This window comes from Mustela putorius, unplaced genomic scaffold (genome assembly GCF_011764305.1).
Source record: "Mustela putorius furo isolate JIRA1106 unplaced genomic scaffold, ASM1176430v1.1 tig00000695_pilon_pilon_pilon, whole genome shotgun sequence".
NCBI lineage: Eukaryota > Metazoa > Chordata > Mammalia > Carnivora > Mustelidae > Mustela > Mustela putorius.
This window is the reverse complement of record NW_025421447.1, coordinates 8,229,383-8,252,002: the sequence shown is the minus strand read 5'-3', so window position 1 is coordinate 8,252,002 and position 22,620 is coordinate 8,229,383. Positions and strand designations below refer to the sequence as shown.

The window sequence follows — 22,620 nt, the reverse complement described above, 5'->3', positions numbered from 1 at the left end:
TGTGCACCCATGTCCTAGCTTGACCTTTAGGAGGGCAGACTGGGGGCTCAGTAATGATTCCCCGTCCCGTCTTCAGAAATGAGGGAGGTGACCCTCAGAAAGGCAGACGGAGACTACCTGGGACAGGAAGAGGCGTGTGGAGACCAGCCTACAGGCAGAGGGTCCCAGCACAGAACCAGGGGGTCCCCCTCTGGTGCAGAGGCCAGGCAGTGGCTGGGCTGGGGAGACAAAGTAGCCCCGCTCTCCGTGGTAAGCAGCCAAATCTCGGGGTTCACACTGCAAATGCCCACCCTTACGCTGAGGGCTTGGGCTGCAAGCATGCCCGGGGCTGGGGGTCCCGCCCTTCGCACAGACAAAAGCAGGCATTGGCGGGGGGACCTGGAACTCACGAGGCAAGATGGGTGAGGTCAGCACCCCCGTGGACATCGCTGAGCAAAGCCGCAGGGGGCAGCATGTCTGCAGAAGGGGGCAGATGCCCGAGGAAAGGCATGGAGAGGGCTCATGGGCTCTAGGGAGCAAGGAGCTGGCCTCTGTGGCCAACGTCCTAGGGGCCAGGCCAGCCTGGGAGTCCCCACCTTCAGTAGCCAGCTCTGATCAGCAAGGCTGCAGACAGGGCGGGGCAGCCCCCCTTAGCAATTCTGGGGTTCACAGGAAGGACTTAGCAGCCCCCGACACAGGGCTGTGACAAGCGACTTCTCTTCTAATCCTGGCTTGTGGCAGGGCTGGCAGGGGCCATGCACCTCTCATCCCTCCCCTCCGCTGCAGGTCTGGCTGTGACTGGGAGCAGGGGAGTGGCCGACCAAGGGCCAGGCCCACAGAAGCCAGTCAGCAAGAAGGGCCTGTGCCCGAGTTGGGCAGTGGACTCAAAAGGCAGGCCCAGGGTAGGCTGGGTGCCTCTGGCTGGCACCGGGGGGTTCTTCTCAGCAGCTGAGTGTGCAAGGCCCTCTATGTCCTATAGGAACAGACCTCGCCCTCTTTCCAGGGAGCCTCAACCTCTATGAGTCCCAATGCAGGGAGACCCTCAGGTCACCAAGGCACCCTAAAAAGTCAGAAGCTCCGGGTCCCATGCTTGGGTTCCTCCACAGGGGGACCTGCTGGCCCACAGCAGATAGCCCTGTTCTCGCTCTGGACATTCATTCCGAGCCTCCGTCCCCAGCTCCAGCCCTGATCCAAGAGACTCGGAGCCTGTCAGCTCAGCCCTCAGAGGACCTGGCACAGCCACCTCTGGGGACAGTTACTGATAGGAAGTAGCTCCAAGCTGACTTATGTCCCTGCTGGTAGGTTTTGGGGACCCCCTACTGGCATCAAAGCTCCCGACTGGGCCAGATTCTAAGAACAGAAGTGTATACAGTTGTTGCTCATTCATCTGCTGGCTCAGCCTGAGGACAACCTGCTGGGCTGGGGCCCTGGGGGAGGGGCCGTGGCGGAGGGGCCCTGGCACCCACCCGAGGGGAGAGGGGCTGCCAACCATCTTCCTCTTCCCACAAGCCTTGAGCCCTGGGACACCTCCGTGGGGAGGCTTCCTGCCGCCTGGAGGTCTCCTGGATTTATGGGCCGCTCAGGGTGGGCCCCCAGGGGCTTCCCAGCAGCCGCCCCTCCCAAGCAGGCCTGGTGGCCAGCCCCTGGCCTCCCCCGGCGCCCCGCCGCCCGCCCAGCCATACCTTCCTGTTGGGCCGGTCCGGCCGGGGAAGGCTTGTCACCCATCTGTCTCGGAGACAGCGGCCAGGACGAATGGGGGAGGACACTAACCCCGCAGAAACCATTAAAACCATGCAGCCCCATAAATCTCCCGGTATAGAAAATGTGTCATGAGTTGCAGCTGCTTTCATAAAATGCAGCCCTGACCACATGTTTCCCCATCCCCCATGAAGGTAAGAAAGCCCGGAGCCCAGCCAAGTCTTGTTCTTGGAGATGCTGACCTGCCGGGGGCGGGGCGGGGGAGGGGGCCAGCGAGTGTGCGGGTGGAGACGGGGTGCAGGGCATTGAGGCAGGACCCGTGTACCCACCACGGGGGATCTCGGCCGTCCTCTATAAAGTGAGGTGGTGAGCTGAGGCGAGCTGTGGCCACAGCAGGCCACAGCCCCCCAGCCATAGCCCCCCACAGGAGTCCTCTGGAGTCCCCCAGCTGCCACCCCCAAAAAGTCACACCTCAAACCTCAAAGAAGACAGGGACGCCCACCTGCGGGCCGGCTGAGGGTCCCTCCTTTTTCCCCTCTCAGCAAAGACATCTTGGTTTGCCCCCCTCTCTCTCAGAACCAAGAGCAACGTGAATGCTGCCTCAGTTTCCCAGCCAGGCCCCAGGGCTCCATTCCTGGGAGGGGAGAGGGGTGACACCTGGGACCAACTCCCTGCACAGGGATCCTCGGAGGAGGGGATGCTGGGAATCAGAGTCAGACTCTGGGGAAGACATGAGCCCCATTCCCTGGGCAATGGTCTCAGTCTGGCCCGGCCACCTGCATCCCCCTTCACGAGTGAGACGGGGTCAGGGGACTGGCCACCCCACTTGGCCAAAGGCTCGGGTAGGAGAGTGGGGCGCCCTCATCAGCGGGCTGGTCTCTTCCTCAAAGGAGCCAAAGGGACAGAGGGCCCCCTCCCCGTCAGGAGGGATGGAAAGAGCCTGGCTTGTCCCCTGCCCCCCATCACAGGTCTGGCCAGAGCTGCCGGAGTGTCACCCGGAGGATGGCCTCACACAGCCCCAGGAGGTGCCCGACAACCAAGCCCGCCTCCCAGCACCCCTGGGAAGGTCCAGGGAGGAGCGTCGCCCCAGGCTGGTGCACCAGTGGGGTCCTGGCCTCTGAAGGAGGGCGAGGCAAGCAGACTGACCTCCGCTAATATGGCTTCAGATCAGGCCCCTCATCACACCCCCAAAGTACCACCGCCCCCGGCCACCGCCCAGACATGAGGCCTCCAGAACTCACAGAAAGCCTGGTGCAGCGGGTGCTTTTCTGGCTACAGATTGATGCACACTCCACGGTGGGGGTGTGGCCCGTCCGAGCTCCCCAAACAGCCTGCAGCCCAGGGCCCATTTGGGACATAGCCTCCAGGCAGCCCCTTTGCAGGAGCTCAAAGGGCAGCCAAGCCCGCTTCCCCAACCGGAGCCCTGGAGTAGGGGTGTCCAGCAGTCACGGGTCCTCTCATGCACCCTCCGCATGCCCCACTTGACTCTAGCTCCTAAAAGGCAACCCACACCCAAAGGACAGAAACCACTTCTCCAAGGAACCCTGAAGACAGGGCACCAGGCCCGGAAAACAGGAACAAAGCAGGATCCAGACCACAGCCCCAGAGTCCTAGGGGTGCTCCTTGGCCGGCCACGTTCCCCCAGGGGAATCTAGCAGACACCTGTGAGCACTCAGAAGGGTGTCTCTGGTCCCCTGGCATGCCTCCCACAGTCCCGCTCCAGAGGGTGCCCTTGGGTTTGCAGGCAGGGCTGCACACAGCAGGTGTACACAGACTGGGGGCAGATCTGGGGCAGGAAGGACCCACAGGATCCCCACCACGGTGGCGCAGGGGTCCATCCAAGCCCTGCGTCGCTGAACAAGATGCTCTGTGACCCTGGGCACAGGCTCCCGGTGGGCAGAGAGGACAAGTGCTGCCTGTCACAGGTGTGGGACACAGCCGGTACCCCCAGCCCCAGGGGCAGAGCTCTCCAGGCACCTTGGACAGATCCCCGCCCCCACCCCCTCCAAGCCTTCACGTTCCAATCAAGCTGTCCCGGGGGGGCCCTTGGGCCCTCCCTGTCCAACCTTGTGGTCACCCGCATTCCTCGACCCCAGCCTGACTCACACGGACCCAGCCCCACATCTGGCCTCCATATGGAGCTGGCCCTCTGGGAGTGGGGAGGAAGGAAGGTCACATCTGGCTGGGGAAATCGGAGGCTCCCCAGGGGGATGGTGACCCCCCCAGGGAAGGGTCAGCGAGCCTCTGAAACACCATGCCACGCGCCGCTGGCTGCTCAGTGTTCCGCTCCCTGGGGCTATGGGGGACTGGGGGGGTGGGGGCTGGCGTCTCCCAGGAACGGCCTCAGGAGGGGGAACACCCGCACCCACACCCAAGCCCCTGGATTTCAGGGGGCTGCAGACCCAGGCACGTCGTCCCTGGGACATGGTGGAGAACCCGTCCAGCTCTCCACACTTAACGGGAATGGTCCTGACCAGGAAAGCTCTTGAACTCAAGGTCAAGAAAAGGAAGGGGACAGAGTGTTACGAGGGGAGAGGCCATGGTTTGCCGAGACTGTCCTCCCTCTCCCCCGGGTTCCTGGAGCCAGTGTGACAAAAAGAGACCTGAGTTAGGAGCCTCTCCCCTGACCCCATCTGATCTCCAGCCTCAGCAGTTCTCGCCAGCTCCGCGATCATCGGCGATCATCGGCGGCCTCCCACCAGCGGCAGCGCCCCCACATGTACCCCCCTCGGGGACCGCCCGGGACCTCCCTCCCCAACGCGGCCATGCCCATCGCCAGCCCCGCCGGTCCCAGCCACGATGCCCGCCGTGTCAGCTCCATCATCTCTAAACATCATCCCAACACCACAGGGACCCCTCCTGCCCCTATGTGCGTCCTGGAAGTCTCTCGGGCTTTGCAGTCCCCAGTCCAGAGCGCACTCCTGTGTCTGGTTGAGTCTCAGCATAACGCGGGCAGGACACGGTGTGTGCCCCGTGACAGGTTTTCGTGTGGATTTATCAAGGACGGGAAGGAAGGCCATGAGGTGCCCCGTCCTGGGCCTGGCAAGGCCCCGGGAGGTCCCTGGGTGCGGGGGGGGGGGGGGGATGTTGGGGTGAATGACAGTTCCAATTAGGTCCCAGGCCTGCTTCTGCCACGGGGCCTCCCGAGAAAGCAGGCGCATGCGCACACGCACAGCCCAGCAAGCCCCGTCTCTCCCCACGGATGCCAGCAGGGTCTCCCCTTTGAGCCGCACCCACACGCCATCCTTGCGGGAGCTCAGGAGGCTTACTGGACGCAGATCGTCTCGTGAAAAGCATTCTGATTTTTCCATCGGGTGGTGCCAAAATGTCTTTCAACAAAAGGGGTGACTAATAAACATTTCTGGGAACGAATCATTTTTCCAAGAACTGGCAAAAGTGAGATGATCTCACCTTTCAGAATGTGAGCTGTCCTTCTCCCCCCACTTGCGAAGCCCAGGGAGAAGGAAAAGCCTGGAGGCAGCACCCAGGAGCCCACGGCGGCCCGCGTGAGCAGGCCCGGCTCTCCGTGGGCTCGGACATGGCCGTGGATGCTGAGGTCCCCTGGGGGCTCACTCCAGGCTCTCTGGCCCCCACACCCTTGCAACCAGCACCTGCTTCCCCAGCGTGTTTCCATTTCTGTGGCTGAGGCCCTCCTCCCTCTGCCTGGGAGCCTTGCTTTACCCCGTGAGCACTGGCTACCGAGGCCCCCTCCTCCAGGAAGCCCTCCCTCTATGCCCTCTCTGAAGAGCCAGGCTCTGGAACTCAGGCTTGTCCACCCCGCCCCGCTCTTGACTGTGTGCCTGTCTCCCTCCTAGACTGTAAGTTCCTTGGGGGCTAAGCCAGTGTCTCCTCCGTATCCGTAAGCTCAGTAACCAGGACAGGATGGGGCATACAGCAGGTGCTTGATGAGTGTGTGAAGAGGGACCGGCTGGGGATGGGTGTGTGAGGGAGCAGGACGCCCCGGGATGTGTGTGTGTGTGTGTGGGGGGGTGCACAGGTGTGGTGAGTGAGGACAGGGCCCGGAAGGAGGTCATGGACAAGGGAGCAGAGGCAGGAGGCCAAGCGGCCCGGCCTGGATGGTAGGTCATGGCAGCGGCAGCGAGGGCTGTGGGCCTGAGACCTTCCCCGGCCCCAGCCTTGCGCCCACCCCCCACAGTGCCCTGGGGACAGTGTCATTCTGTCACCCTCATTGCCTTGACTCCCCTGGCTGGCAGCGCGTGACTCCGGGGGAGGGGCTCCAGACAGATGCTGCCCCGACTCAGTGGTGAACACACAAGCGGGCACACTCACACACACTCACGGGCCCACGCAGGCACACACAGGTGTGCTCCCTATCACACAAGCACACACACGCTCTGATGTGCACACACACACAGGGTCACAAACACACATGTGTGTCTGTGCACATGCATTCATACCTGCCCACCTACCCCGCTGTCACACAAGGCACGTGTGCACGCTCACACATACAGCCACACATGTGTGCACACATACCCACATGCACACACAGGAACACTTGCATGTGCTCACACACTGTCACACTTGTGCACCCACATGTGAGCACACTCACACAGGCAGCTCCACAGGAGCCCACTCACACGCCCACATCCACACTCAAGTGCACACCCACAAGCACACACACAGCTGTTCACACAATCCCACCTACCTGTGCACACTCACACATGCTCTCACACGAGCTCACTCACCAGGGGCGTTCACACGAGGCAGGGCCCCTCCCAGGCGAGTGTCCCCAACAGGCCGGCATCACAGACACTGGACAATCAGGCGCACACCTGTGCTCCATGGGCAGCTCGCCAGCAGGGTCCCCTCGAGGGCAACAGAGGGCCAGGTGACCACAGACCACGGGGTCACCCTGCACCTGCCCCGAGCATACTGGGTCTCATCCAGAAAGGCATCATGTCCCCTGGATGAGACCCCCATGTGACAGGAATCCGAGGCCCAGGCTGGTGAGGCTCCTGCCCCAAGTCCCACAGCACACTGGGGGGCTGCGTGTCCAGACCATGGGGCTGCTGTCCCCTCCTGCAGATGGGAAGAGAATAGGCCTCCCTTCCCTGCTAGTGGCGCTCTGTGGATGCAAGAAGCGCAGTGGGACTTGGCCCTGAGGCCCTCCCCTGACCCCCGTACCCCTTGCTCCGCTTGGTGCCCACCCCAGCCCCTCTCATCGGGAACGTGCCAGAGCGAACACAGGGCAGGACCCGCCCGCACACCCCTTCTTCCCCCTGCCCCAGTCAGCAGAGACCCATCTCCACGTCCCCGGCAGGAGACAGGGGGCCCAGGGCCTGCTCTTCACGTGGCAGGGGCGGCCATCCTGGGGTGCTCATCAGCAGCTTCTGGGACATTCAGGGCACTGGTTACATTTTCTAGTTGGCTCCCTGCTGGGTGTCCAAGCAGGGATGATGCAGTACCCCCAGAAAGTCCAGTCCCCAGTCCTCCTCGGCCTGGCCCGCTCTGCCCGCCTCACCTCCCCGCAGACCCCCAGGCCAGCTCCCTCCTTGTCCTCTTCCTGTGCATCACACCCCTGCATCAGCCTGGGGAGGGATGTCCCCACTCTCACGTTATCCAGGGGTCTGTGGTCCCAACGGAATGCAGGGTCCTGCGAACCCAAGCACCTCACCAGCTCCCCACTCCCAGCCCCAGCGCGAGGCCTCGGGCTGCACCTGCGGGCCCCCGCCCTGGAGGGGAGCTGCTCCCTCCCCCCTGAATAAGCCAATGGGGCCCCTCTAAGTTCATAAAAAGACTGTGTCTGGTCCCCTTTGACAAAAAGAGGGTGTTTAGCCCTCCTGCTGATGGGGGCCAGCAGAGCACCGTGGGGGGACAAGGGTCCCCCAGAACATTGGGGGTCAGGAGAGCTGAATTCAACGGAGGAAAAGAAGACAAGAGAACAAAACGGGGCCGAGTCCCACAGAACTAGGTGTGACGCACGCGCTATTCTGGTAACTGTTTTAAAAGCCTAATTTTTCCTTTCTTTGCTTTTAGAACCGAGCAGGGGCTGCAGGCCAGCACCTCACAGAAGGACTGCTGGGCCCTCCCCCTCTAGCCCTCAGGTGTGTTCCCCCAAAGATGCTTCCTGAACAACTCCAAGCTCTCCCGCCCCAGCACGCCCACTATGCCGTCCCCCGTTCTGGGCAGTGCTCTCTGCGGCCGCTGGCTCTCAGGGCCTGTGGACAGAGCCCCCACTTGAAACCCCAGGCCCCAAGCCTGCGACAACGACAAAACCCTTGGGCCCCCCTGCCTGAGCCCTCATCCCTCCCTTGTGCGTGTCACCGGGGGTGAGACCGCGCTTCCCTTTCCCCTTCAACCATCTCGAGGTTTCTTCTTTTTCCAGCAGCTGGACGTTCCTGCACTGTCGTGGGCGCAAACACTTGAACGGGGCTTTGGGGAACTGGCTGTTGGCCCCACAGGGGTCTGGATCGGGGCCACCCGGAGACACACCCCCAGCAAGGGGCAGCCCAGGCACCCTGGGCAGGCGCTAGGCTCTGGGGACATAACATTGCGTGTGTGCGTGAGTGTGTACCCGTGTCTGTCCACACACTCACACGGGTACAATGATTACATTTTATAAGTTCTCCAAATTCCTCTGGGTTCCCTCATGCATTTTGTTACATTTAAAGGGCCGGACCCTTGTCCTTATTAAAGAGAAACCCCTTATGTCTGGTTCCCATGGCCTGCCCCGGGCAGACGGCAGGCCGGGCTGGGTCATGGAGGGACAGAGGGACAGACAGAGGTCCTCTTCTGCTTTGCTCCTTCCTCCCTCTCCTCCTGCCCAGCCGCCAGGCAACTCACAGGAGTCGCTCCTCCCCGGGAGCCGGGGAGGCACCGGGCCCTGTTCTGGCAGCTTCCAGACATACAGGTCTGGAAAGGTGGACAGAGGAGGCCGGCGTGGTATGAGGTGGACAGGCCTGCCAAGCCCATGGCTGGGGGACCACCTCTGGGGGCCAGGTGACAAACAGGACCGGGCAGCAGCAGGGGGAGTGGGGGGTGATGGAAGGGGGTAGGGAGGGTCAGCCGCCTCCCCAAATCCGCCAGGCCCAATGGGTCTAGAGGAGGGCCAGACGGTGGAAGGTGCCAGGCCTGGGTTCAGAGCCCCTGGGCCTCCTTCCAGGCCGCAGTGACCTCTTGGCCGGGTGGCAGGGGCCTCAGCTACCCATGTGGACACCCAGGTCTCTGCCTGGGGTCCTCCCCTGCCATTGCCAGCAGATCCCCTGGGGCTCCTGTTTGCTAGGCCCCTGCTCTGAAGTGACCCCCGGCTCTCGGCTGCAAGGGTGGCCTCGAGGGGCTCCCCTCCTCCAGCAGGCTCCCCAACAACCTCCCAAGTCAGGCTTTGACCCCACATCACGTGTTGTCTGGCCAGCCCAGACCTCCAGCCAGCACAGCCACTCTCAGGGACCAGACACCACAAAGCTGGCTCCTTACCTCCTCCCAGGGTTGGGCGGCAGCCTGGCAGGAAGGAGGTTTCCAGCAAGTGCATACGGAGCGGGACAGGACCATCCAACAGAGAAAGGGGGCACGGGGGCCCTGACACCTCAAGGGACAGGGCTGTCAGCCCCAGAGCTGCTGGCCACAAAGCACCCTCCTGGACCCAGCGACCACTTAAAATGCAGATTCCCCGGCCCACCCCAGCCTTTGCAGAGTCAGCATTTGGAAGGAGGAGGCTTTTAAGCCCATGGAGCTGCTGCCCCCTTTCCCGACACCTGGAGGACCCCACGCTGAGCCACGGAGGGAGACTCGAATTGAAAGCCCATCATACGGAGAACGCCACCCAAGACCAGAGAGGCAAAGCGACTAATATGAGGCCACACAGCCCCCAACCTGGGGCAGAGTGGAGGCCGGAGGCCAGGCTAGGAATCCCAGCCACAGGGGAGCCCCTGCCCAGGGCAGAGAAAACTTAGTCCTCCAGCCCTGCAATCCCCTCGCCCCCCCCCCCCCCCAAGTCCCCTGGCGCCCCGTGCCTCCAAGGGCCTGGGGGGGGGGAAGAGCTGACAAGTCTCTTGGGCGTGGGATCCCACCAGCCAGGCCCCTGGCTATCACGGGACACCAGAACCCGCCCCCCCACCCCCACCCCCACCCCCACCCCCACTGATCACATGGCCTCCAGACTGGGAGCCGGGCACTCACCATAGTCCTTCCTGCAGTACTTTTTCATGTTAATCTTCAGCTTCCCTTTGGAGGCCTTGCAGTAGGAATCACAGTCTGCAGGGGAGGAGAACACAGACAAAAAACCTAATTAGGCTGGGGATGAATAGGCTGGGGGCGAGGGGGAGGCCGCCTCCCCAGATGCCCGGAGGCCTGCGATACCCACGGGCCGGGGCGGGGCGGCCATTCAGGGCAGCCTGGCCTTCTCTAGAGGCGCTTGGGACAAAGGGCCCCCCACCCGGTGGCCCCGAGGAGCCCTTCAGCCGATGCCTGGAGCCCCCTTGGCCTCCGCAAGGGACACTGGGGCCTGTGGTATTGTGCCACCCAGGGCTTCCGAGCACCGCCCAGATTCCCCCCACCCCGTTCTTAAGACACAACTGGAACCTGATTAAAGCCGATAGAGGCCTCATTGTCACCCCGCGCCCCGGGTCTGTGTCAGGCGCTGGCTTTCATGGCGCAGAGCCTCTGGCTGGGGTCAGACCCCAACAAAAGAGGTCACGGAGGAAATTAGCAGCCCATGAAGCATTAGAAAACGCCTTTGGTGTCCACTCTACTGGAGTGTGCAAATAGAATGGCCCGCGGAGGGGAGTTCAGTTCTAATGGGCCCCACTGCTGCGAGGCAGGGCTGTGGGCCTGCGGCCACCAGGAGCATGTCGGGGGGCTTCCCGGAGCCGGGGTGCGAGCCAGGCGGAAAGTGCAGGGCCCCCTGGGGTTGGCTAGCCCCTGAGCCCGCTTCTCCTGGGGCTGAGGGACTCCGTCCAACCATAAGAGCAAATAACCCGCCTCGGCCCAACCGGGCCCTCTCCTGGCCAGCTCTTCCAGCTCCTCTGACAAGGCGATGCAATGCTTGGCCAGATCCACAGGGGACTGTCACCCTCAGCACAATGGCCAGCCCACGCCTGGGGTCCAAGACATCACTCCAGCCCACTGCACGCCACTGCCCGACATGCCAGGCCTCACTCAGTCTCACCATCGTTCTAGGATGTGGGGGTGACGGTCCCATTCTGCAGATAGGAACACTGAGGCCCCCTGCCCAAGGCTTCCCTGACAGCTGGTGCCCAGGCTGGGCCTTGAACTCGGACGTGAGAGGCCCAAGGACTGCTCTCTTGGTTATGCCATGCTGCGGTTCAGTGAACACAATGCGAGCAGGGCGTGAAGCTCAGAGCAGGGCACGAGGAGTACCCCGTGTTCCAGCAAGGCCCAGACAGCCGGTGGAGGGCCTAGAATGTTCTAGAAGCTTCTGGGGGTGTGTCCGGGTGACAGGTTGGGAGGGCTAAAAAGGGGACACACACACATCGAGGGGACCGCCCCAGGAGCAGGTGCAGCCCCTCCCCCCGCAGAGGGCATCGCCAAGCTGACCTGAGGGTAAGGAAGGATCTGTGTGGGGCACAGGACAAAGCTGGGGAGGGAGTCAGGCCTCCCAGTGCCCCTCACCCGACCCCCCCCCTTGGCTTAGCGATACAGAGAATATTCAGAGACAAGAACTGGTCTCTGGCCCCATGAGATGTGGCTGCCTCCTTCCAGGTCTTGGAATTCACTGACTAGTGCCTTGGTTAGAGTCGAAACTGCTCCATCCCACTGGCCAGGGTGCCCATGGCCTGGCAGCCCCCTGCTATCTCCTGAGCCAGCTTTTGGGAGGGGCAGGGGGAGCACCCAGTGGGGAACCAGTCCCAGGAAATAGAGGAAAACACAGCCCCCCTGCTTCCTGGTCCCCTGTGGTCTGAGCCCCAGGACCCCCTCCTGGTCGCCAGAACGCCCTGCCAGGGGCATCTGGAGGCTATCCTGCTAGTGACTTCTGCCAGATAGCTGGCTGGCCAACAGGGGTGGGAGGCGACCTCTTGGGAGGCAGGGACACAGCTGTCCAGGGACCACTGCCCACATTCTGCAGCCACCAAGCCCAAGTGGTCAACACAAGGTGATGGCAGCCCGAATGCACAGAGCCGAGACACCTGCACTGGGCCCAGCGCCCCATGCCTCACCCTAGGGAGCAGCTGCTCCAGGCCACGGGTCAGCCAACACAGGGACAGATGACACGCCCACAAAGCCACTGCCGCAGCTGAACCCAGGATGTGCAAGAGACCCGCGGTCCCAAGAGCAGGCTGGGCTCCCTCCCTGCTCTCACCACCTAGAGAAGCTAACAGGATTGCAAGCAGTGCTGGGTGATCTCCCCGGGATGGCCTTGAACCGCCTCCCTCCTCGCCTTCTGGTTATTTTTTACCGAAGTCAAAAGCCTTTGGCCCATGTCTGTGCTTACATTCCGGGTTGGGAGGAAAATCATCTCCGCCCTCCCTCCCCAGGGGGCCTCTCCGGCTGGGCCCTGAGGCACACAGCCCAGCACCGTGTAGCTGCGGCCTCTGCACACCTGTGAGGGAGGGCCTGTAGGTCCCACCTGAAAGCCAGGAAGCCAGAGCTCAGGAAGGTTCTAGAACACCTGCCATGCACCGTGGGGGCTGAAGACACAGTGGCAGAGCCAGTGACAGTCTCCTCCCAGGGCACCTTGAGCTTACTTCTTGCCTTCTCTCCTGCTAACACCAAAAGTGGTTCTTTCCAGAGCCAGATATCCACCTGGGACAGACATTATCCCAGAGTGTGTGGCATCCATTCCCAGGCCAATGAGAACATAGAGGAGTACCAGCCCCATTTCAGAGCTGGGGTGGGCCGGCCGCAGAGACTCAATCCCAGGACTCTGAGATTATGACCTGAGCCGAACGCAGACACTCAACCCACAGAGCCCCCAAAGCCCCAGAAATACTTCTTAAGGGCCATGCCCTCATTGTGAGATGTCCCCCCACTCCATTTGGATTTGTCGATTCCAGCTGGGTTGAGAGTAGGAAAACAAAGACCGAGACTCTTAGACCTGTACGTAAAACATGGAAACACTCTCCTTTGGGTAGAGTCAGTAACATCCGGGTCACGGACACCGTGGCCGCTATCTGGCGGCCAGCGGATTCTTTGTTTTGGGTGTGTTCCACACAACTGAGGTCATCGGACAAGTGGTCCCTGGGTAGGGAAAATGTTCCTGCCTTTTCTTCTTCTATCAAATACACACACAGCCACAGAGACGGCCTCAGGAGGGACAAGCCACAGGTTTCACATGTGGTTCTGACTCCTTCAAAATGGCATATCTACTTGGCAGCGACCCCTGGAGCCCCTCTTTGCCTGGTGCCAAAAGAGCTGTAAAGACAAGAAAAATGAAAATTCACACTCCCGCCAAAGAAAACCAAACAGATAGATGACCCCGTGCTGGAATCTGGGAGCAGTCTCTATTAATTAAAGGCAGATGGTGGCAGAAGGAGAAAACCTGTCCCGGGTTTTACCTCGAGACGCAGCCTCTCGTCCGACGCATGGAGAGATCTCGAAGAAAGAGAGGACACAGGGACAATGAGCAGGAAACAATGGGCAGGAGGTAGGCAGGGGCGCTGGGGCTGGTGCCTTCCTTTAGGGAGGGGACACTCAAGGAAGGGGAGGGCCCAGAAGGACAGACAGTGCACCTGCATATTTGCACTTCCATTTTTATCAAAGTGACCGTCGCAGAGAATGAGGAAATCAGGCAGTGTGGGTAGAAGGATGCCCCCAAGGAACACAGTGAATCAAGGGGAGACACTGGCAGGAGCCAGGGAGCAGGGCCAGAGCTGTACCTAGTCCCCTGCCATCCAGCGTATATCCGAGATGGGAATCCAGTTGTCCTAGTAGAAGGATCTCCCAATTTTTTTTTTTCTTCAAAATTCCAAACAGTAAATATTTTAGGCTTTGCAGGCCATACAGTCTCTATCACAAGTATTCATAGCGTCTGCTGCTGAGGCATGACAACAGCCATGGACAGCATGTGACCGAACTGGCAGGGCAGACTAAAAAAGATCTAAAAAGACTCAGCTTCTGTAAAGTTGGAGAAGAAAGCCAGAAGGGAAAACCAGCCTGAGCTAAAGAGGCCATAGGATGATACAAAGAATGTGACACAGAAGAGGAAGAAGAGCTGGAAACACCAAGACCCAAACCAAAAAACTCAATAGCACAATCAAAACCCACTTCGGAAGCAGTCAAGAGAAGGGACCCTGGAGACACCTGATTCAGACGCAGAGAGAATGAACTGGGGAAACTCTCGCAGATTCTAGGGGAAAAGGATAAAGACAATAAAGGATAAAGATGAAGGAGAGAATGGTGAGAATGTGGAGGGTGACGTACGATGGGGCGAGAAGGCAGCAGAAGCCCAGCAGGATAGAAACAATGAACAAAGATCGGACTTCTGAGCTAAAGGCAGACCGACACATGCACAAGAAGGCTCACCAACTTTTGAAAAAACATCAAGGAAGAGAGGCCAACACCCAGACACATCTTCGCACACATATGACATCCCAGGATGAGGGAAAATCAGAGGCAGATTAGAAATCAACAAGAAGAAGCCAGCCAGATGGCCATGGAGCGATGCCCACAGGTCGTGAGGAGGGCAAAGTCTGTGACCACGGAATTTTATACCCAGCTAGACTGTCTCGTATGTGTGTGCAGGCCACAACAAGCCGAAGGCATTCTCCAGTGTGCAAGGCTGCCGACAATATTCCAATCATATATCCCTTTCGAGAGAGGTACTTGTGAATGTTTTCCAGACAACTAGGAAATGAATCAGAAGTAAGAGTTTAAGAGGGGGCAGTCTTGGTGAGACCGTACACTACACATGTGGTCACGGGCTTGGAAACCTGTGAGGCGGAGATTTCATATTTGGTTCTAAAACTGAAGGCAGGGGTGTCTGGGTGGCTGAGTCATTAAGCATCTGCCTTCGGCTTGGGTCATGGTCCTAGGGTCCTGGAATCGAGTCCTGCATCGGGTTCCCTGCTCCACGGGAAGCCTGCTTCTCCCTCTCCCACACATCCTGCTTGTGTTCCTTCTCTCACTGTGTCTCTCTTAAAGATTTTTGAATAAAATCTTTAAAATAAAATAAAACTGGGGCATCTGGATAACTCAGTGGGTTAAAGCCGCTGCCTTTGACTCGGGTCATGATCCCAGTGTCCTGGGATCGAGCCCTACATCGGGCTCTCTGCTCGTTGGGGAGCCTGCTTCCTCCTCTCTCTCTGCCTGCCTCTCTGCCTACTTGTGATTTCTGTCTGTCAAATAAATAAATGAAATCTTAAAAAAAAAAAAACCATTTCAGAGGGACATCACTCAATGAAGCGACTTGTTTTTAAAGCTTACAACTTTGAAAGAAAACACTATAAAGATTCTTTAAAGACGTTCTAAGTTCGTCACCCGCTAACAAAGAAGTTCGCCTTGTAATTAAAAAAAGAGAGTGTTTTGCCTGGAATAACATCATATTGAAATATACTAAGAACAAAAGTGTTAGGAACACATAAGGGAACAGACAGTAACCTGAGCAGTAAAATGTTGCTTAATTAATTCCAAAGGAGCTGGAATCATACAGGCCATGTTTCCTGACAGCAACATTAACGAACAGGATTTCTTGTTAAACAGAGAAGAATGACAATATATGTATTCGGCTCTAGAAGTTAGAAAGCAAGCAAAACCAACTCTGAAGAAAGCCGGAGAAAGACTGGCAGCAGAAGTTGAAACACCAGAAAAAACTCACACGTTGTAAATACCCCCAAAACGGATTCTCAGGAAAGCCCCCAAACCAAGAAACATAAAAAAACACGCACAAAAAAAACCAAAAACCCAAAAACAACGAAACAAAACAAAACAGACAAAACACTGTCATGTCTAATTATGAATATGAGAGAGAAATCAGGCCCGCGTTAGGAAGTCAGGAGGAAGGAACTATAATCAGAGTCAAAAGTGTAATTATGTTATAAATCAGAAGGCTGCTACCCTACACCGCTTTAGGCTGAAAGTGACAGGAAATGAACTCCATGACTTTTTAGGAAAATGTACATGACCAAGTCAAACAAAGAGAGGCAGAATCTTGGGCCATCTCTGGACCTTATGCTACCTGACCTGGGCAGAAACAGGAAGAGGTGGAAATTGCTTAGGAAATTCCAAGTACCTAAAATCGATCATTTTGCAACTTAAAAAAAAGTGGGGAGCCGCGTCCTGTGATTCAACCCTGATATAAGAGCCAGCACGAGCCCACTGTCACACAGACCCTGCAGCCCAGCCGACTGATCTCATTCAATAAGGCCCGATGTTTCCCATCCGGCGCGGTCCCAGCTTCCCTGGACCAGTGGCCGGGCCCCCACCCCAGCGCCTGGGTCTGCCTCGCACAGGAGTAGTGAGGGAGGGGGTGGAGGAGGATGCTTGGGGGCCCCTATTCTCTCAGGGGACCCTCTGGGGCTGGAGCGGAGGGTGCAGGTAAATCCAGGAGAGCTGCAGGGGTTCCCACACCGGAGTCACCCGCGGCTCCTGTCCTCCTCCCCAAAAAGATGGGAGCTGCCAGGGAGGGACCCGGGGACCCGGGAGAGCCGCGGAGACCCAGAGGCTGCCATCTGTGGCTCACAGCAGGCCCATCCTGGCTGGCTGGCATCCTGGCTCCTCCTGGGAGCAGCCGACCTCCCTTTTATTCCCCCCACCTGCTCCCCTGACCAAGCCCCAGCCAAGAGCCAAGAGGGGGCCCTACAGGCCCAATCCCAGAGGCAGCGCCGCTCCCTCCTCTCCCACCACCTTGGGTAGCTCATCCCTCTGGTCTGCCTCCTGTGTCCCAGGTGCCAAAAATCCTGCTGGGCAGGCCTGCTCGCCGGATCGAAGCTCATCTCCGAGCATATGGCAGGCGGGGCCCAGTGTCCCCCCGTCGGGGCCAAGGGCGCTGCATCTGGCGCCTCCCTCGGAGCAGGGCGGGGAGCTGGCCAAGGTCTCGCTCTGAGCAGCACCCCTGCCTTCTCTGCCTTTGGGCTGTCAGGCTTGGGAAGGTGGGGCTGTGGCGGGGGCGGGGGGAATGAGCAAGGGACGCCAGCCCCCGAGGTCCATCCCAAGGCGGAGGTATGAAGGGTGGGTGAGTTAGCAGACTCCACCGGCTGGGTGCAGAGGAGGGAGGGGTTCCTGGTGCCACCCCCGGCCCCCTCCCCCAGCCAGGTGGAAGAGCTCAAGGAGGTGGGAGGAGGAGGGACACCCCACTGGCTCCAACCTGCTGGTGGGGCCACTCTGCCCACCAGCAGGTGACAAAGGGCAGGTGAGGCCAGTCTGCCTGGACAAAGTGTGTTTTAGCTCTACCGGACTGGGGAGCCGCGGAGCTGCCTAGAACCCTTCAGGCCAGAGCCCCATTTGCCCACGGCGGTGTCCATGGGTTTCATAAATTAGACATGGTGAGGATGGGGGAGGCACTGCTCGAGAAGCCACTCTTGCTGCTTCCTCCGCAGCTGCAGGTGACTTAACGCTCCCCCTGCCCCAAGACACCTTTTCAGAATCCTCACCCACAAGCACTGAACCCAGGGTTCATCCAGCTCTCTGGGAAAGCCGGGCTCCCAGGCAGCTCTTGAGTCCCCAGACATCGGCTCCAAGGACCACCGCCGCTGGCCCCCGCAAAAATGAGGCAGTCAGAGGAGAGAGGCACGCAGTGCCTGCACCTGTGAGCAAATGACTACAGAAAAGCCAAAAGCGTTTGCAACACAGAGAGCAAAGGACTGGGGTCTTTAATATATAAAGAACTCTTCCAAACCAATAAGACAAGCAACTGAAAATTCAAAGGAGAAGAACAGGCAATTCACAAGAGGTAGGGGGAAGGGAGACCAAGGAGATATAAAACAGCCAATCTCAAGTAATCAAGGAAATGCAGCTTAAACCGATGGGAATATAGGACTTGTGGCTTGTGAAATGCCAAACGCAAACACACGCACAAAAAAGGAGGCAGGGGTGCAAATTCCTCTTCTCTGAATTCAACTGGCATCAACATGTCAAAACCGCAGAAAGATCCTCACCATCAATAAAACGGGGTCATGGTGATGACAGTAACTGTCCCACCCACGCACAGGGTTTAGGAGGGAGCAATGATGGTGCCGTGACAGAGACCAGCTAGGTCAGACAGAGACGGCCTCTTGAGAACAGGACCTCTCACCTGGGACCTCGGGGAGGACAAGGTGCTGCCCTCATGCCCTCAGAGCACCCTCGCTGGGTCCCCAGCTGAATCAGGGGAATGGCGAGCAGCAGGAAAGCTGGGGCCGGACCCTGGTGCTCAGCAGAGACTATGAAACTGACCCAAACCAAGCAGCGGCTGGTGTGGGCATGGCGCGGGGGGGGGGGGTCTGGGTCCCCAAAAGGAGCCTCATCTGCCTCTAAGATCACCATCCTTTCTGGACCCAGAGCCACGCATCCAACACTCCACAACAGCCTTGCTGCCCCCACCACCCTGCCCTGCAGAGTCCTGGACCTTCGTCCCAGCATGTGGCACAGTGCAGGTCACCCCTGCACGTTCCCTGAACCCATCGGACAGCGCAGTATAAAGTAAGCCGAAAGCAGTCATCCCTGCAAGGTACCAAGCCCTCTGAGCCAACCAAACCTGCAGATGCAGGTTCCCCAAACAAGGGACGCGATCAGCGCCTTTCGCAACTGTTGGGTGACACCCATGAGAAATGACGGGTTCAGGCTTGGGCGTCCATGACAACAAAGGGGGCAGAGCTGGGCTGGAGAGGGCTTGAGTGCCCCCCCCCCAGGATCAGGAGGCCCTGCTGCCTCTGCTGGGATTGGCAGCTGGTAGCTGAGGAGTGACATCCTGGAGCTCCGGCCCCAGGGGCTGTCCAGCGGGTCTCCTCTGCCTGTTCTCTTTGGAGAGTCCATCTCCACCGCACCCCGGGACACGATGCAGCGGGAATGGCCTGTCTCAGAACACCCTTGAACTTCAGGGCTGCAGGACGCTGGGGGAGGGACGTTAGCAGGTAGGCGGTGGAGGAACGGGGAATGCTGGCCCCAGGAGGTAGAGGCTGTGTGTCTCTGGGTACATGACCGCACCTCTCTGAATTAGAGACTTCTCACTGGATTGCTGGGCACGAGCTGCAATTTTTTTTTTTTTTTAAAGATTTTATTTATTTATTCGACAGAGAGAGATGACAAGCAGGCAGAGAGGCAGGAAGAGAGAGAGGAGGAAGCAGGCTCCCCGCTGAGCAGAGAGCCCGATGCGGGGCTCGATCCCAGGACCCTGAGATCATGACCTGAGCTGAAGGCAGCAGCTTAACCCACTGAGCCACCCAGGCGCCCCCTTTTTTTTTTTTTTTAATACAGTTCTCACTCAAATATGGACTGATTGGCCTCTGGCTGTTCGGAAAAGCAGACCCATCTTTAGGGGTTCTGGTTCCCTCCCAGCACTGGTATACAACGCATATTCAATCTGGTCTACCTTCTGCTTCCCTCCCCGAGGATTGGGGGCCACCGCCTTGTTCGCTGCTCTCTCCCCAGGGCCCGGGACACGTGTAAGTCCTCGATAAATATTCCTTGAATGAGTTGAGTAAAAGGGGAGGGGAGGGCTCGGCTGCCGCCATGCTCCCCTGTCCAAGGGCGGAAGACAGGAGGACCCCAACACAGAGAAGGCAGGCAAGCAAAGGCCCGAGGCAGGGCTCTGAAGGGAGAGTGGAGAAAGACGATACTGGAAAACGCTGGGAGACACAAAGCCCGGCCCTTGGCGAGCCACGGGAGCTCCTTGCCTGGGGAGTGCAACCGGAGCCCATAAATCTTCCGTCTCCGGGGAGGGTGCGAGGGCTTTGGTGTCGGGTTTGGACTTTAATAACACGGATTCTAAATCCGCTGCCTTATTGTGAGAATATATTTGCAGATTTAAAATACCGAGGCCTGGGTCTGAGGGCCGCTCTTCCAGAAGGAAGACTGTGGGCTGAGCTGACCCCACGGGAATGAGTACCCTGCCCTCCCCACCCCCAACTCCACCTGCCCCGGAAGCCTGTCCTGGAAGCCTGGTGCAAGACATAGGGACACTGGCCTCCTGGAAAAGGGGACCAGCAAGCAGCTTTTCCCTCCCTCGGATGTGTGCAGTGACCAGCCCGGGCCCCTCCCTGGGGGGGTGGGGGGCAGGGCGGCCTCCAGCCCAGTTTTGGGGGTGGGGGGGCCGGGCCGGGAGAGGTCAGGGGCTGCGCTGGCCACGTGAGGCAGGAGAGCAGCCCCTCTTCTCCACTTGGAACAAGAGGGTGCCGTGAGCCCCCAGCGCGCTCTTTCTTCTTGCTGAACAAGATGGATTGGAAAACAAATTGGCTGAAATAAAGCATGTAATTAGATTAAAGCCTCTTGCCCAGAGCCTTTGGGGCTGCAGAAAGCCCTCCCGACTGGAGGCAGGACAGCTCGGCAGGCTGAACCAGCTCCTGGACATCCAGAATTTTCTCCGGACCCCAGGCCGCCCACCCCCAGTCCTCCCCAGATGGTGGGAACCTCGCAGGCGGGATTCATCCCACTGCAAAGATGGCCCCAGCCCCGCAGGCCTTGGGGTCACCCCGTTCCCCGATGGCAGATCCTGTCCTGTCCACAAGATGCAGCTGGGGCTCAGCCCACCTCCAGCCTGAACACCTGCGCCGTGTTGAGTCTACACCTGGGCAGCCCCCCAACCCAGGTGCGCTTTCCACCCGCAGCCTTTGAGCGGCGTAACAACCTCTGAGGAGACGGGCTCGAGGATCAGCACCGCCATCTCCATCACAAACATGAGAAGACTGAGGCCCTGAATGCCCGGTGTCCCGGGTGTCCGGCTGGCGGGGACACGTCACTTTTACTAACACCAGCTGCCCCTGGGCCCTTCTCAGGTGCTCAGGAAACCGCGGCACCCAGGGACAGACTCCTCCTCCTACAAGGGTCTTGGGAGGCGTTCCCTCCCCAACCCCCCGAAGCAGCAGAGGAGTTTCTGGCCCTTAGCGTCAAACGAGACCCCAGGCAGGGTGAAAAAGAAAAAAAAGAGAGGAAAGTGGGTATGAAACTGGGGGCTCCTGATTGTAGGGCCTGATCGTTAGCAACTTATCTCCGGGGTAGGGGGATGAGGCCTGCTGGAGGAGACAGGGCTTAAGAGCAAGCCTGGGGCGGGAAAAGCGAACAGGCAGCCCATGGGCCGACGGCCTCCCGGGCCGAGCTCATGGCAGACCTCACAGTCAATCCCAGAACTCATCAGCCTGTTCTCAGTGCTCCCTGGCAAAGCTGACACATTCTTGCCATCCGTGGTTTATTCCGAATGATACACCGGGCACAGGCCAGGGAGCCCAGCCTCTCTGCACTGGAAGGGTTCTCGAAGGTGGGCCGGCCCCCCCTGGCCCCTGCCTGCTGCCAGGCCAAGCCTAAATCTGCCTCACCAGGCCTCTGAGTTTACGTTAAGCAGGACTTCCGTGAGCTGGACCTCACCTGTTTCCGTAACTCCCACAGGTGGCCTCCGTTCTCCACTCCAGCCCAGCCCAGCCCAGCCCAGCCCAGCCCACCGCCTGCCTACCCAACAGATCAGCCCACAAGACCTTCGAAGAAAGCGTCCCAAGCCTCCCTATTTCCCCCAAACCCCCAAAACCGCAGCTTTCAGAAGTCCCTCGCCTTAAATTAAACTCTCTGTTCCTCGGCTATCTGAAGTGAGAGCCAAAGGGACTAGTCCTGTCTCCTCCTTCCTTCACGGGTATCTAGGCAGAGCGTGAAGATGCTTCAGGACCACAGTGTCCTGGTGAAGCGGAGGTCACCTGTCTGTCTCAGGGACAGGGCAGGGGAGAACCAGGAAGGAGCAGGTCCAAGCAGCCCAACTGCCATCGTAAAAGCAAATCCCTTTGGGTCTCTGTTCATAGCTTAAGCATCCTTCCTTATGGACTGAGAATGGATGCTGTCGGCGCCATCCCAGAACACGGAATGGAAGGATGGAGAGATCTAGAGAGTGGGGGGCCCCTCTGGAGACTGACCCATGGCGGGGAGGAGGAGGGGGGCTAGCCGGCGGAAGGTGGAGAGGCAGGAAATGACGAGACCAAGAGAAGCACATGTGGTACGTCCGAGGGCCACGGAGAACAGAGGCAAGTGGTCCTACCACAGCTGGACAGCCTCGGGATGACGGCAGCATCCCAGCACTGTCCTGCCCTGCACCCACCGCAGCACCTGAAAGGCGGGATCGTGTTCAGTGGGCACCGCTCAGGGAGAGGGAAAGCTGGCGAGGCATCTGGGAAAGATTTCCATCCGAAATGATAAAAAAAAAAAAAAGGTACATGGCATTTCAAGGAACTGTGACTCAGGTGTCTGCAAACCGTCCTGGCGGTGGGGTGGTTGTCGTCCTCCAGCCACGGAGGAACCCTGGCAGATACTGAAATCCGCCCCGTGGAGACCAAACCTCTACCTTCCCACATGCAGAACGAGGGTAGTGTATCTGCCTTGGGGAAGTAAAGCATTCTCAAAAGGCTCCACATAACCATGCAAATGCCCCTCCCCTCCCCACTCCCCACTCCCGTAGAAAGTTCTAGAAGTCTTCACATTCCTGGTGGAGGCACAGCCACTGTCCCCTGACTATTGCAGGGCTTAGAGGCTGGAGGTCACCAAGAGGCCAGCAGACATCCTGGGCCTCATCCCTGTGCTGCCCTCCCCACCTGGACACACCTAGGCTGTCAAGAGATGGCCAAGGTCATCGTTTATACCAGTCTGCCATTCTGTAACCAACCACCTCTTCGGTATCCAAGAACTCCCCAGACACAGGATTTCCAACTGAGGCTTGGCCTCCGTCTCCCAGTACTGGAGGGCGCCCCAGACGCGTCAGGCACAGGCCTCCCAGAGAGGCTGCTGGGAAAATTTGGGTGCAGAAAGACTAGCGGGCTCTGACCCCCGGAGGTGGGGGCATATGTGTGGGACACCATTCAGCTCCGTATCCAGCCTCCACAAACACCAGCTCCCGTAAGTAGTAACCGGCCATAGCAGCCTGTG

The 22,620-nt window shown here is 59.2% G+C and overlaps 1 protein-coding gene across 3 annotated transcripts in view; it reads right to left on the bottom strand.

Moving 5' to 3' along the window:
• NTN1 (netrin 1) overlaps positions 1 to 22,620 on the bottom strand; it is a 173,012-nt gene that overhangs the window by 7,325 nt on the left and 143,067 nt on the right. For all 3 annotated transcript variants that reach the window (XM_045083375.1, XM_045083374.1, XM_045083373.1), the window contains exon 6: positions 9,814 to 9,888. In XM_045083375.1, the coding sequence (XP_044939310.1) occupies positions 9,814 to 9,888 (75 nt within the window). The remainder of the gene's footprint in view (positions 1 to 9,813; positions 9,889 to 22,620) is intronic.